Source organism: Numida meleagris, chromosome 5 (genome assembly GCF_002078875.1).
Source record: "Numida meleagris isolate 19003 breed g44 Domestic line chromosome 5, NumMel1.0, whole genome shotgun sequence".
NCBI classification, from domain to species: Eukaryota; Metazoa; Chordata; class Aves; order Galliformes; family Numididae; genus Numida; species Numida meleagris.
Window position 1 is genome coordinate 44,615,004 of NC_034413.1, and position 15,253 is coordinate 44,630,256.

The window sequence follows — 15,253 nt, forward strand, 5'->3', positions numbered from 1 at the left end:
TATGGATAGGGCATTCTCAAATTAAACCCTGAAAACCAGATGAGATCTGAGCAAAGGACAGTTTCACTTAAAGGAAATCTCTGAGGTCAACCAGCAATTAACTGAAAGGTTCTGATTGAATACGCTATTGACTGCTCTCACAACAGACAGCTTCCTGTTTATTATACCTTATGGGCTGTCTAGGTGCCAAGACATTAAACTGTCAATAATCTATTAATACTGAGCAGCTCCTCCCTCCTTACTCCCCCACTTAGGCTACGAAATTGCATGAAAAAGATGTAAATTTTTGAAGTGAAATAGGAATGAATTTTTAAGGATATTTCTTTGCGTGGTTCCAGCAACATTCATAAACAATATAACACGCAGTCTACAGCAACATGGAAAAAATTGCGTTAAAAAAAGTCAGACATGATTGAGACCATATCCTGAAATCTGTCTCTCTTTTCCAAGCCATCTTTAAACAGTCTAAGTAAAATTTAATTAACAATTTACAACAAGGAGAGAGAAGTTATTTAAAGAGAGGCCTACAGGTCCTTAACATTCAGTGTCTGGGAAACAGTTGTATATAAAAAAAGTTTTAATGAATTTAATAGAGAAAAGCACTTTAATTAAATGCTGTCAAAGAGGATTGTATTAATGACTGCACACAAAGGAATTTAAAGCGAGCCAAGTATATTTAGCAAATAGGAAGTAGGCTTTCAGAGGCTGTAACTATTTATGTTTCTGCCATTGCAATGCATCTAGATCACATTGCCAATTGAAAGCAGTTATGCTATTAGATATGATTTTATTTATTATGGATTATGAAAATTTCAAAAGCTGCAGGGAATACATTTATTTCACTTCTAAAATGAAGGAACAAAGACATTTCCTGCTTGTTTGGTAAGAGAAGAAATAGGAGAGGAAATAAATAATAAATAATAATAATAACTTAGCACTTAACTAGTGCAGTGTTGTCCAGACAGATCTTTTTAAGAGGCCTGTTGAGTCCTGGAATTTCAGAGTGTCTCTTTCTACTGCAGCTGAGTGGATTCGCAGCTGGCACCACAGCCCCTCTCAACGGAACATAGAAAAGGCGTGAGCTCTTACTTCCTATGGGCAGAAACCAGCCGCACTTCTACCATGTCCTGCATGTTTCAAATCTAAAAATTAGCAAAACCCCAACAAGTAAAAAGAAATCTAGGTTGCCAAGCTTTTTGCAAGCTAGGTTGAGGAGGTTGGTTTTTCCCAAGCCTAACCAAGAGTTTTAGCCATATCATTTTCCTAAACTCATCTAAACTATGGGTCTGCATGAAACCTTTTTGCTCCACTTCCATGTAACGGCACTTCTGGCAGGAAAGCAAGGTCTCTTCCTAGACATCCCTGCCCATGTGCCTTGGATCAAACAGCACAGCCTAATAGAAGGCTAATAACCAAAACCATGAGTTTGAGAAGAAACGCTAGTTTAAGGGTGTCAACAGTACTTTCCACTATGATGTTAAAAATAGCATAAAATTGGTCCAAACAGGAAACCGAGGAATGTTTTCTGACATGAAGTTAATGCGATTGCTGGGTCTATACTACTCAGGACATGTTTTGCGTCTTACCACATCCTTTTTGTCATACGTATTAGAAAGAGATTAATAATGATTTCAGATTTTCAATCTTCCAAATGCTCCACAAGAGGCACCTTATATACCTGTATTCCTTGGTTTCTGGACACCAAGTCCTTCTGAAGTTGGGTGCTGCAATTTGAGTTGGTCCCAAATCACTGGTCAGTGGCTTTAAAATGTATTTATTTGTATTTAAAAACACATTTTTTCTTTAATGTTCTAATTCAAAGCATGAAGATGCGAGCAGAACTGGGGAAAAGACACTGGAAGGGAGGCGCAAGGGGATACCTGCTTCCTTCCACAGTGTGAGCAGCATCGTAATTTGTGAAGTTCAATTTTCTAAATACATTATCTGATTTTTGTTTAAGACTTTAATAAAAGTCATGTGTGATGTGTGTTCAGAATGTAGCCTTTGTTGTTCTACAGCTAGGGATCTTGCAAACAGCTTCGCTTTGTCTGTGCCAAGATATTTTGGAATATTCTTTGAAACACTGTAAGCATAGATGACTGAGAGAAAAAATATGTGCTACTGTACTTTTGGATACTTGATGTGTGAGAATAGTGCATTCACAGAAACATTTCCCATTTCAATCTGTAATTCCTATAAAGGGACAACATATATACACAGCACACTGTCCCTGAAAAAAGCCAGTCCCAGCACATATTGCAGTCTCTGGGCATTTCCAGCCAATCAAAATAAAATAAAAAAAGAGACAGAGAAAAGTCCACACCAACAAATATATGACCAGACTGGCCCAGGGCAGGGAGACCTAGCATCTATTTCCTGCTCTGTTGCTGCTTGACTCCCAGCACTGCCCAGAAGCTGCAGTTTTCTTGGGGGACGCTGTACAACATGAGAGGAAGAGGAGCTCGCTCGCTCTCAGAGATCTTTGGGGGACAAACAGGGCAATGTGCTCAGATAGCACAGTACAATATTGTTTCCCTCCCCATATAATTTTTGTAATTGTACACAAAGGCCAGCTGCAATGATCTGGGACTCTAACTTTATCCTAAGACTTCTGTAAGGAGCCGGAGAATAAAATGCTGCCTGCAAAAAATAGCCGATAAACATACAGCTCTAAAGTGCGATATTATCATTTATATACAAATGTGAGGAGCAGAGAGCATTCAGGGACTATTAAAATGAAATGAAAAAGAGCAATGTTTTAAACTGCAAACATTTTCCAACATGAATGGAGGCTCGGCCAGCAGCTTTTCAGCCTTCCAGATTTTGCCTGCTGCCAGCCAGCACAAGCTTCAAAGGTTATGTGAATTTAAAGAGCTTTATTTAGTAATCTTGCCCTGGATGTTTGCTCATCCTCAACCTACCATGACTCTACAACATGGGCAGCTTAGCATTTATAACAGGGCCAGCACTGGAAGAAATGAGGGCCAAATCTGGCCAAATTGTGTGTGAAAGGCAGAAGGGCGAGACGGCAGGTGCCAAAGCTACAGCAATGTAATTTGCTAAAGAGATGACGCGTCAGACCAACATCACCCTGCCGGTTCCTGCCAAGTCTCCATAGCAGTAGATCGGCACATTCAGGTTTTGAATGGCTTTCTGCCTCGAGCAGTCCCATGCGGGAGCTGGAGCAGCAAGAGTGGAGCTGCTGGAGCTTTGCAAAGAAGCCGGCCGGGCAGGCAGCTCTCCACAGAGTGCTCTCACCTCACTTGGTCCCTGCACTTGGTCTGTTCTGCACCAAATGGGGTGCTCAGGAGCAGGTGGCACTGAGGTGGCCGTACAGCTCTGTGAGTCTGTTAAATAGCAAAAGATGTGTGGTCTCCTGGTGTACAAGGACTACAACTTCAGTGAGGCTAAAATCACAACCCCGGAAAAAATAAAACTATCCAACTGAGCTCCCATTTCTAGGCTCAAATGGATTAATAAACCTAAATTTAATTTCAGAGCAGAAGCGGTACTGCTTTAATTGCAAGTGCACTCCTCACTATCATTATAAGGGGAATAATGGGCTTAGAGTTAATACAAATCAGCAGTATATTAGGTACCCACGCTAAGCAGAAACAGCTGAGAAGGTGCAGTAGTTAGGTTTGGCTGTAGCAGTCAAAGCTCAGCGGCTTTCCACTGTGATCAAGATAACTATCAATCATAAGAAACTCTATCGGATACCTCAGAGCCTAATATAAGGGGCTCATTGTCAGATACGTGCTCCTACTGCCCTTGTCAGAGCTTGTGCTAAGCTCCTGAGCCACCACAGGTTGTCGGAAAAACAGTGGACACCAGAATGTTCACCAAGCAAGTGTGTGTTTGGATGGACAAGCAGCCACAGCTTATTACAACCACGGTTCATCTGCCGCAGTACCGCAGCAGCACCAGCGAGCAGTTCAGGGGCAGCAGTCCTGGAGGGCTTCACACATCCAGCTTGCTGGGGGGCATGGCTCAACGCACCCACCCAGCCTCTCTGGTTTCAGTGATTTTTCAATGGTTTAGACTGAAAGGAGATACCAGCACAGACCATTATTCTTTCTGGTAAGAAAGAGTAAATGTAACAATTGAGAAAGGCAGATATTCTGCAGTCCCTAAATTGACAGGTCTAGCTCTGACATATTTTTCCCTGAAGATCTAAATGGAAGAGAAAATAAATACTGCAGGTGCAGTCTACTCAAACCAAAGCTCTAAGCTTCCCAAGTGGAATAAATCAACTTGTGATAGAAATACCTCTGAAACTCCACCTGGGCTTGCTGGGTACAACTTATCTTGGTCATTCCATCTGAGAAGACATCACTGACAACCATGGGGAGATGGCAGAAACAAAAAGCAGTGGGTATCATTTATGGTCTGTCTTTTGGATGCAGAGAAATGACCAACGAGCAAAAAGATGAGGGTGCAGTCCTTAACAATGAACCACAGGACCTCAGACATCAAAAGCAGGTCGAGATAAAACCAAGCACCAAGTCAGAGAGCTGGCGTGGTTTGGAAAAGTAGTTTTTGTCTGGGTTTCCCTGATAACCCACAACGCACATAAACATAGTAAAAACTGTGTACATCATCCTAAAAACTATTAAGCACGCTGTGCTCCTCTATGGAATAACACGGCTTTGCTTCACTCATTATCTATGACTGCCTATTATTATTTGATATTATTTTTAAGAGAAGAAATTACAAGTATCACTATTTTTCCCATCTGCACGCTATGTACTGGGTGACCCATGAACTCTAAGATGTTGTTTAGAATCAGATATTTCATTAGGAAGCGCTACTGTGGTGTTCATTCCCTTCTTTATTACTTCTAGAAAGAGAATATGAAATTAGTTTCATTGGATTGCAACCACCACTTGCCTTGACCCATTTTTACTAGGGCTCCATGTTCTGTTGTTTTGTAGTTCATTGTCATTTCTAAAATATTTGTTCCCTTCCATCCCTCAAAAAAATGACAAAATTAGTATTTCTTTTACTTCTGTGGTATGTTATTTTCTGCATATTTAAAGAAAGACCACAATGTTTGCAATGAACACACAATACAAAAGAGCTTTCCTACAGCTTTCTGCCATACGTTCCTTTATTTACTAATATTCCTCCATGATTTACGATCTGAACTATTATAAACTGCCAGATTTATCTAAATCAAAGCTTCTGAGAAAAAAAAAAAGGTGGAAGGATATCATTTTTTAGAAAGCTACAGAAGTAACAATGTATCAGAAAGCATGTGAAAAGCACTCCCGCTTCTTTAGAGCCAATATCTGACTGCTCTTAAATCAGCAGGAAGCTAACAGCTTCAGAAGATTCTCTGACATCTTATGCACAAAATGAAAGGTGAGGTTTCCCTGCTTTCGGAATAGCAGGTACTTTGCTGTAGTGGTGGCTCATGGCTCCAGAGAAGTGGTTTATCCATCTTAACACTCTAGAGACAACAGCTTGATTCATCATTTTCCCAACTGAGTCAGGTTTCTCTGCCCCAGCAATTAACAATGAATTAGCACCATATTAAAGTGTCAGGCAACATGGTTATTCTCCAGAGTGGTCACCTTGCATACAGCAGACAAATAGTGGGAGAAGGGAGAGAAATTCGAGTTACTGTGTCCCAGCATGTCTGTAACAAACAACAAATCCCTGGTTAGCAGCAGGAAGGGGCTGGAGGCACCTCTCAGCATTAACACACTAGGAAGTTCCACTGCCAGTGAACAGCTGGGAGCGCTGGGATTTGGCGAGGAACGGAAAGCACAACAGGGCACTCTCGCCTGTGCAGAGCAGGAAGCTGAACACAGAAGCGTGAGGACTGCTTGCTGCAAAGTGGCTGCCTTGCAGGCAGTCTGTCCAGCAAATCTGTGTAAAAAGAGCCAGACTGGGCCAGATCAAAGTTCCAGTCGGGATCCCACACCTGATGGTGGTTGGAAGAGGATGAGAAGAGTGCAAAAATACAGTGCTGCTTTCCAGCATGCCCTCTCATCCCTAGTAGCCTGTGACACTCTATAAATCAGAGGTGGAGTATTTGTGGGATCCAGCTAGGCACAAGCTCATGGGTCTCCTTAGTCCCGTAGCAGAACGTGCTGATCGCAACACATTGCACAGAATTGGAGGGAGAAAGAGCCATTCAGTGCATACCTGAGGCTGTGGCAAGCTGCATCTGCATGCACAGCAATGTGTAGGTGCAGTGTGGATGCTCTGCAATCAATGTGTGCAGGAAAGTCCATGCCCCAGCAGGTCCATATGGTCAAATGCAGTGCTGCCAGAGAGCACTGCCATGTCACAGAGCTCCACAGGGCTCAGATTTTATGACTCCTCCGCACAATAACAAATAAATCAAGTGTGCAGGGAGGAATTCCTTGTGCACTGAGCTTCCACTGTACACATTTTTCATTTCAGAAATAGGAAAATATTTAATTAAATGGCTTAATAGATGGCTGACAGGAAAAATCTATTGGAACAGAGAAAAAAAAAAGTTTTTTTGTAAAGCACCAAGCCTGAAACTAAACAGCATTCTAGTGTTACAGAACAGAGGGCGACAACCTACCACAAGAGAAACAACAATCCCTCAAACAGCAGGAGCCACGTTCCGTCCATCTTCCGCAGCACTATGACGACTGCCCCACTTTACGCACCTTGCCGTGACTGTACAGAAACCAAATCAGCCTCAAGGTGACCCCCTCACTGAAGGTGTGCCCAAGTCCATAATCACCACATGAACTACACAAAGCCCATCATAGTGAACTCTTTGCCATTTCCAAGAAGCTGAGCCAGAAAAAGGCTAAACTTGATCCACCCATTCTCTTTCGCTTGGCTGAGCCTCATGATGACAGCCAGGAGGTTCTTCCAGCCTGATGGAGGGATGCCCTAGCCCAGCGAGGGCTTGGTTGTGGTGGCAGGGGGCTCTGGCAACAGTGTGGGGCAACTCGATTTCAGGCTCTGCCAGCCTCATCACTGAAGGAACGGGAGACTCAAGCATCAGGAACAAAATACTGTACACACATCAAGTCTGTCACAGCAGACAGGAAGAAGGGGGTAAGCAGAGAGAGAAAACAGAGGTAAGAGACTCCTGCCTGCTTCAGTGTTACAGCACTACACCTTCTGTTATTTACAGCACTGCTACTTGTACTTCCTTCAAAGGACTCTCATCGTGAAATCGAGGCTGCAGGTAAAGGCTTGATTTACAGTGCACTTTTCAATAGCAAAGTTTGCAAAGCGAAGTAGGACAGTGTCTGCACCTCTTCGGTGTTTCCGCCCCTGCTAAAATGCATCCTGGCACCACAGTAGACGTTCTGCACCCGCCACTGCTTTGAGAAGGAAATGAGCATTGCTTCCCCATTTGACACCACAGAGGGAATTTTAGATAGGCAGAATGTAATTACTTGGCCTGGAGTTTGGCCAGGAGTTGAGCCCAAGACCCCTACCCTTATGTAATGTGTCACAAAATCTCCAGCGACTGCATGTGTGAGGACCTCAGTTTTAAGTCTCTTGCTGCTGTCTTTGATTTTTCATGGCTAATTACCTAATGCTGACCCTTGCAGCAAAGCCAAAAAACTAACCTTGCTGCCTGGAACAATCCAAGTCTCAGAGACTGAAAACTGCACAAAAACTTCTTGGTGCAGTAGGGAGCAGGTGGGCAGTGAGCCTCCTGTGTCTTGCACTGGTGTAGCATGCCATGCAGAAGCCTACTGGGGTTTTTGGATGGGCAAACATAGCTCTAAAATGCAGCACCCTCAAAACACAAGCCTACTGTATCAACCATATACCAGGGTCTCCAGAGTTTTGTTTTTATGTAGTTGCCAGCTGGTTCCATTTATTTTTCTTCATTTTTCATATTTTGACTGTAATAAATAATTAATCCACGGCTTTGTAACTTGCTGACAAATACAAATGCATCACATTCCAACGCACTGTAACGTGTCACTCAGAAGAGCCGACCTGTGCTACACAGCAAAGTGATGTGCAGAAGACTTTGGAAAGTAGGCTAATCATCAAGGTCACCAGCAAGAGCTCAAGGAAACTTTTTCTTCACACTATCCCTTAGAGGATATTTCCTGCTTGGTGTGGGCACCAGAACTGGGTTAACTTGTTCAAATCTACACAGTTCTAGTCATCTTCCCATGTGTTAGCTCGGCCCTTTACCCTTTTGTAGTTCCTTGCCTCCAATATCTCACGAACTTTTGGGAACATAGAAGCCAAAACTTGCAATATTAATTACTTACAGCACTTACTCTACTTTAAAGCTTTGAGAATCTGAAAACCAGGAACCACGTTTTTTTCTTCTAGGCAAAGACGAAATGAAGAACAAGGAGGAAGTCAGCCGCAGAGGAGACAAAGGAGACCGAACTAGGCAATAATTAATCTTGGTGAGACAAAGGTGTTTTAGAAGGAGCAGGACTACATAGGAAAACCTCCCACCTTTGAAAAAGGTGACTAGATTGTTGGAAGCAGTTCTAGCAGCAGCAGAACAAGAGCAGAAACAAAGAGCATCGGCTGAATGCCAAGCTTCACAGCAAGAGTCACAGAGCAGTGCAAGTTGTGACCAAACAATAATGGGGAGAGCAAAGGTGGGAGGAAGAACCATGAGATTATCAGAGAGAAACACAGCTGACTGACAATTGTCACGCAATCAGGTGAATGGTCCTGAGGGCCAGCAGTGACAATGTTCAGCTATGGAAGGTGTCACCTCAGATTTTTTAGATTGAACAAACACATCCCCTTCTCATTCATTTCATCTCTGCCCCCAAGTTCTCCTGAGTTTCAACAACTGTCACATGTCTGTCCTCCCTACATCCTCACTGCTGTTGTCTATCACACTGTTTCCCTTCCTCCACAGTGGCCTTTATACTTTTCCATAACACTCCCTTACTTCCTGCCCCATTCTCCAGAAGTACCACTAAAGAATGCTGACAACATAGATAACAAAAAGAGCAGAAGAATAAAAAGCTTTTTCATAATCTGGAGCTACCACTGTTCCCAGAGCCAGCCCACCCAACAATCTGCCTCTCTGAAAAGTTCTTCCCACTACTGGCCTGATCCCGTCCTCTACTGTTCGCTGGTCTCACTGATTTCATGACACTTGCAAGTGTCATATGGAAGATCTCTGCAGTAGAATTGTAGTGTTTATTTTGGTTAATTTTTAAAACAACACCTAACAGAGAACCTTCAGATCAACAGCTGCTCTACTGTTTGGCAACATGACCAAAGTGCAAGTAACGCTTCACAATCTCTCTTTCCACCATGAAACCAGGTAACTGTTTTAAATTATGGGTTCACAGAAATGCGGAGTGAAGAAAGGATCTCTTAAGTTTTGAAGTCCAGCTCTCACTTCGGACCAGTCCTGAGTCTCTTCTGACCACTACCAGATGTTCAGTTTTGTAACATGCCTTACTAGGTATCAGAGATATCTATAAGGCTGATAGAGAAACTATAAACTATGACTCCAGTTGCCTGTTGGACACAGTTACAGAGCAGGCATCGGGGTGCTCAGGTTCTGCGAGAAGGAACAACTGACCAAACCCTGCTCCTGCTCCTCTTCCTAACTAACTGTATGCTTCTCTTGCTGCTGCTGAGCAACACATTTGTGCTTCTCCAAATGCCAGCAGCTTTAGGCAGCTAAATTGTTTCAGCCACAACACGAGGGGAGCTCCAAAACATCACTAACACTGAGCTTTCTGTTGGTGGCACGCTCTGGCACATCCCTCTTCTTGAGCCACCAGCACAAACACGCATACACACACACACATGCTGCAGCATACACACAGGGAGCTCAGACCTCGAGAGCTGTGGCTTGCATGCAGTCCTACAGACAGATGTAAATTGGTGTGTCTCAACCTGCTGATCACAAGGAAGCTCAAACCAGTTGCTTCTCTCTACTTCTGATGGCTGTTCCCCCTGCAAAAACTCCTTGAGAAGGAAGTTAGCACTCTGACCTGCACAGGCTCAGGAGTGAGCTGGACAACATGCTGCATACGCTCACTGTGGTGATGTCTGGACTCCTCCTCATAGATCACATCCCTCTCATGCTGAGGAAGGTTCAGGAAGCGACGAATGGTGCAGAGGTTCTCCCAGAGGGTGCGGTTTTCTGGACTTGGGTTTTCTTTCCAGCGAAGTAGCTCACATAGCCAGCCCTGCAACAGGAGGGTCAGCACAGTTAATTCACTAAGCTCTAAGAAACTAGACATGAATGGAACATCAGGTAGACTTAAAGCAGACTTAAAGAGAGACACTAGTTGGAAATAATCCTGATGATTAGGATTATCAGCTACTGATCCTAATAATTGAGTTTATACGTGCTATATTGTTTAATAGTTATTTTGAAACGTCATCAGAAAGTTACCACTGTACTAAATCCTGCTGGACTGCTCCAGTGGGACTGAGAGCTCAGAGCAATGCAGTAGGAAGTGCCAGCACTTCAGAAAATGAAAACAACCCTAAAACACAAAGCCAGGCAGAGGGCAAAGTGGCAGGAGCTGTAAGGTGAGAACAGCTCCACACGCTCTGAATGTGTGTGGGGGTGACCCCAGGTCCGCAGCAGTCACCCAGGGATGGGGCTGTTGCTGCACCTGCGTGGGGGATGCAGCCGGCCCACGTGAGGCTGAGTACAGCGATGCCTCTCCTGTGCCTGTGCACAAGGAGACAGGATGCAAATGACAGAAAATGAGAAGATAATGCTGAGGATGCTGTCAACATGCCTTAGTGACTCCTGTCAAAATATTTTACCTAGTAGCTCTATAACCCATCATTTTTGAGCTGCAACTCAGCATTTTGACACCACTTTGACAGACACCTTACAATACCTAAAAGATAACTTGATCAACGTTAAAATTGTACGGTACAAGAAGGAGCCAAAATTGTGTTTTTCCAAACAGTAACAAGAGCAAGCTGAACAGACAGGTCCATTACAGGCCCATACAGGATTTTTTTTTTATTGCTTTATTGCATCACAACTTGTAAGTCATTGACAACTTCTAACATGCACTATAAACCCCATATATAATATCATAAGCCGTTGTTTGTCTCACTCTCCACTATGTCTTCTGCCTTCACCCCCCAAAAAAGGCAAGATTTGATTATCTCCGCTGCATCAGCCAAGACAGCAACACCAGCTGTTCTCATTGTGCAGCCTCTTCCTCGCGGCCTACATGTTAATAACCTGATCATTCCATTTTCTCCTTCAACTGCCGGCTGCAGCACAGCGAAGAGACAAAAACCCAGGCCCATCTGCAGCAGCTGTAGGCACTGAACTGTGAAGCCACTAGGGATTTATAAACTAATCTGTAACACAACACTGCCTTGTTTTTACAAGTGAGAGGCCACATTTGTGCAGACCTGATCTTTTCTTGCAATAAACTAGGAGGGCTGGGGGGTAGTGGGGCAAGGATGAAAACAAGATATCTAATCATTTACTTAGGGAAAAAAAAAATCTATATTTTTCCAAGTATTTTGACTGGTCTTTGGGTAATCACACAGCCAGGTGATGCCTGCATTTTAATTAAGTTTGACCACATCCCTTGTCCTCAGCCCTCCTCAATCCCCTTCCTCAGCTTAGAAATCCCCATAAACTTTCTTTTGGAGAAAATACAGGGGAAAAAAATCTCACATCTCCACTGTGAGTTCTCAGGGGCTTCTCCATACAAAGGAAATAATTTTTGAGATGGAAAACAAACCATCTGTGGAAAAAACAAGCTCGTGTTTCTCCCTGCTTTTCACTGATCTGAATACGTTTCCACCAGAACTCTTTCACGCATTTCAGGCAGGTATGTTTAATACCTCCCCAGGGATGCCGCAGCACCACGACTGATCCTTCAGCAGCAAATAAAGGCAAAGCCCCGTACCCGCAGGCGCTGAGCCCAGCACAGGACAGGCCTGCAACAGAATGGCTCTGTCTCTCACTCTCGAGATCCACGGGGTGCCCAGATCCTCAGTGGCTCCTCCGCTTCCCAGAGCCGGCCCAGCCAGCCCAACAGTGATGGCTGCATCTTGATTTATCTGTCCCATTATAATCGGCGCTCATTACAATCACTTAGAGCAACACTACAGGCCTCATTATGGACAACGCACTCGCTGCCATTAGTCTTTAAGAAGGGTAGCGCTCAATTTGCCTGGCAACATGCGAGGTCCTGACCTTGGAGCTATTAGGGAAAAGATTAGACTGCAGTGTGACCATGTGTGCAGACATGAGCAAACGAAATTAATTTCTGGCAAAGGCAGGCACCAGGCGAAGACCCCGTCATCCTGAGGACACCTGAGAACTTCTCAATTCCCCAAAGGAGATAAGCTAATGGCACGTTTAAAGGAGCCTGGTTCTGAAGGTGAAGCACATCCATGGTATTTAGAGAGATATTAATCCAGTTTCCCCACGAAGTATTTGCTTGGCTGATCAGATTAAGGGATCTAGCCTTCAACAGCACACCCCCACCACAGCAGGCCCCAAGAAATCTGTGATACTTCACAGCCTCAGACATATTGCACCATGTGTACCCAGCTGCTACAATAATTAGCTTATGAATGTATCAGCTGGTTCTGTGATTTTTATAAATAATAACTAACCTACAGAGCAGAAAGATTTTCATGAGCCTAATATTAGCAAGAAATTGCAAGGTGCACCTAACTCTGAACTGTCTTTGTGCTGAACGCCCTGTCTTCTCTCACATTTTGTGCGACTGGATCTCCCCCAGTGCCATTTATAAATATTTATTTTTCCATCAGTAACAGCAATGTATTTGTGGCAGCTTTCTTCACAACAGCTATCATTCACTCACCCCCACACATAGATACACGTACCCACCATGTGCATGTGTATACTTATCTGCGTCAAATCTCTCCTTTCACTGCTCTTTTCCTACCCTTCTCTTTATTTATTTGAGCACCCATTCTCTCACCCCTCCATTCAAGACTCTATCCATTTACGGGGCCGCTTACTAGGTGATAGCTTGGGTTAGTATGCGAGAAAACATGGCACTGCAGCATAATAACACGTTCTTTATGATTGCAAGTAACTGCCTTTCCCATGTACAGATGAAAAGTCTGCGTTGGATTCTTTAATTATTTATTTAAATAATCTTAGCACGCCATCCAAGAAAGTTTTGCAGTACCAGGCAAAAAAAAAAAGTGTAAATGTCAAATAAAACAGTGACAGATGACAGTATTCTCTATTGAATAGCACCGTTTCTTCGTGCATGTTCAATGAGAACTCATGAATTATTAATACATAAATCCCCTTTTCCTGTTAAAAAAAAAAATCAACTTGGGGTTTTTTGGTCGCAATTTTCTTAATTTTCTTTTATTTATTTCTTTGGGTCTGTGTAAGTTACACAGAGCTTTCCAGGAGAATTACTTCATTTAAGAAATGCTAACATTCAGAAATCTTGGAGCTACAGCCATTTACAGTGAATTTTCATCTATAGCTACATTTACTGGCACGAAGAAGGAAAAGTAAAGAACAAGATGCTATCTTGCCACCTTTTCCCTCGCTCATCCACAACATCTGAGCTCATTTTATTACAAGTAAATTCAACGTATGTGAACATATTCTAAAAACCTAACAAATAACACATCCTTTCCCAGAGCCGCGATACGCTGTGTTTCTGATCGTGCCTCCCCTGCACATCACAAATCTCACTCCACAGCACAACCAGCCTCCATGAGTGCCACAGTTACCAGGAGGGTTTGGTACGTCAGCATCAGTATGGGTGGCAGAATCTGGCCCTTACTGTTAGCTTCTAAGGTTCTTACAATGGGAATGTCTTCCATTAAAAATAAGAGGAGGAAAAACAGCACAATTAAAGGATGCTTTGGGCTCTACAGTCAGGCACACCCAGTGCTTGTGGTTACAAGGAATTCTACTCAGAATTTCCTTCATTTCACCCCAAAACTTGTAGAGGCATTGAGAATGCAATCCCAAATCAGCTCACTAAGGAGAGCTGCAGAGAAGTGCTGGCCTCTATTTTTGTTGTTCTCATGAGACAAGATAAACATTTTCTAAGCATTTTATTTGATAAAACAAATACTATCATATTAATTTCCTATTTTTAACCTCTCTCTCTGTCTCCAAATCAAATACATTTCCACATAGCTAAGCAAACATCAACAAAAATCTGCAGGAAGCCAGCCATTCTCATTGTGCTTTTATGCTGTTAAAGAAACAGTGTGCTTACTGTACCAAGGCATGAGTCCTGGCACACCGAAACCCCCTTGAGGGACAGTTAGGTGGTGCAGCAGTCACAAGCCATATTCTCTTCTCATTTATCCCAAGCCCTTTATAGCAGTGTGATCCTTTCACTTTTGCTAGTCTTATCTTAGAGCAGGGGAGGCTGCTCTGGCAGCCAGAGTTACCAGGCTACAATGAGATCAGGTTTTCCAGTGCTCAAAGAAGGTATGCACAAGCATCCTGCAGATGGTGATCAACTTGTAGTCAATCAAGGACCAAATTTCTGATTAAAGTACAAGTATGTGGGAAAAGTTCAGAACAAGTTATGCTGGGGCTACAGGCCAGTACTTATGCTTCTAGCAGCATCTCTACTCAGAGCCACGGCAGAAAGCAGCAGCTGGGTGTCCACAGGGTTTGTTCACAAGCAGCCCATCTCCTCACGCTGACCTACCTGCAGCCTAGATAAAGCTAGCTGAACCAATCTTATGCTTCCCTGCATTTATATTGAAATTAATAATAATAACAATACAGTTGGTTTTCTCTACTGACATTTGCTAGGGTCTCCAGTGAAAGTATGAGTAGGCAAATGAAGAGTTTTTAGTAAGAGTGATTCAGGAATAAATCTCAAAAATAAATGTAAAAGGCCATTTCCTCACCCACATCATCAGTGCAGAAAATGTCAACATATGTGACAAAAGGAAAAAAAGCAGCAATGATCAACGCAAGTCTTGAAAAATTAAAAAAGAAATGACGCATTATCCAGAGAAAGTTCCCTTTCTACACAGGATCACAGGGAGTCCTCTGGTCAAACTTTCTCAGTCTCTTCCCTCTGCTCAGTTTGGGACTCTCTGCAGCGTGAAATGAGCCAGATAATATTCAGCTCTTGTTCCTTAGTCGCCAAACTCTCTTTCCATGAATCCAATAAGTGTCTATTAAAATAAATAAACCCCCTAATGATTCAAGATAACCTAATCAAGAAAGCTGAAATGGATAAAAGACTAACTGTAATGGAGAGTTCTGTCATGGCTTCAGTGAATTCTTGATGAGGGCCGGGGGGAGGGGGAATAAACCTGAGAAGCTTTACTG

At 43.2% G+C, this 15,253-nt stretch overlaps 1 protein-coding gene across 1 annotated transcript in view; it reads right to left on the bottom strand.

The window, feature by feature from the left end:
• Positions 1 to 15,253, bottom strand: part of SATB2 (SATB homeobox 2) — a 122,428-nt gene that overhangs the window by 11,961 nt on the left and 95,214 nt on the right. Inside the window, exon 9 of the mRNA XM_021400151.1 lies at positions 9,948 to 10,145. Within this exon, the coding sequence (XP_021255826.1) occupies positions 9,948 to 10,145 (198 nt within the window). The remainder of the gene's footprint in view (positions 1 to 9,947; positions 10,146 to 15,253) is intronic.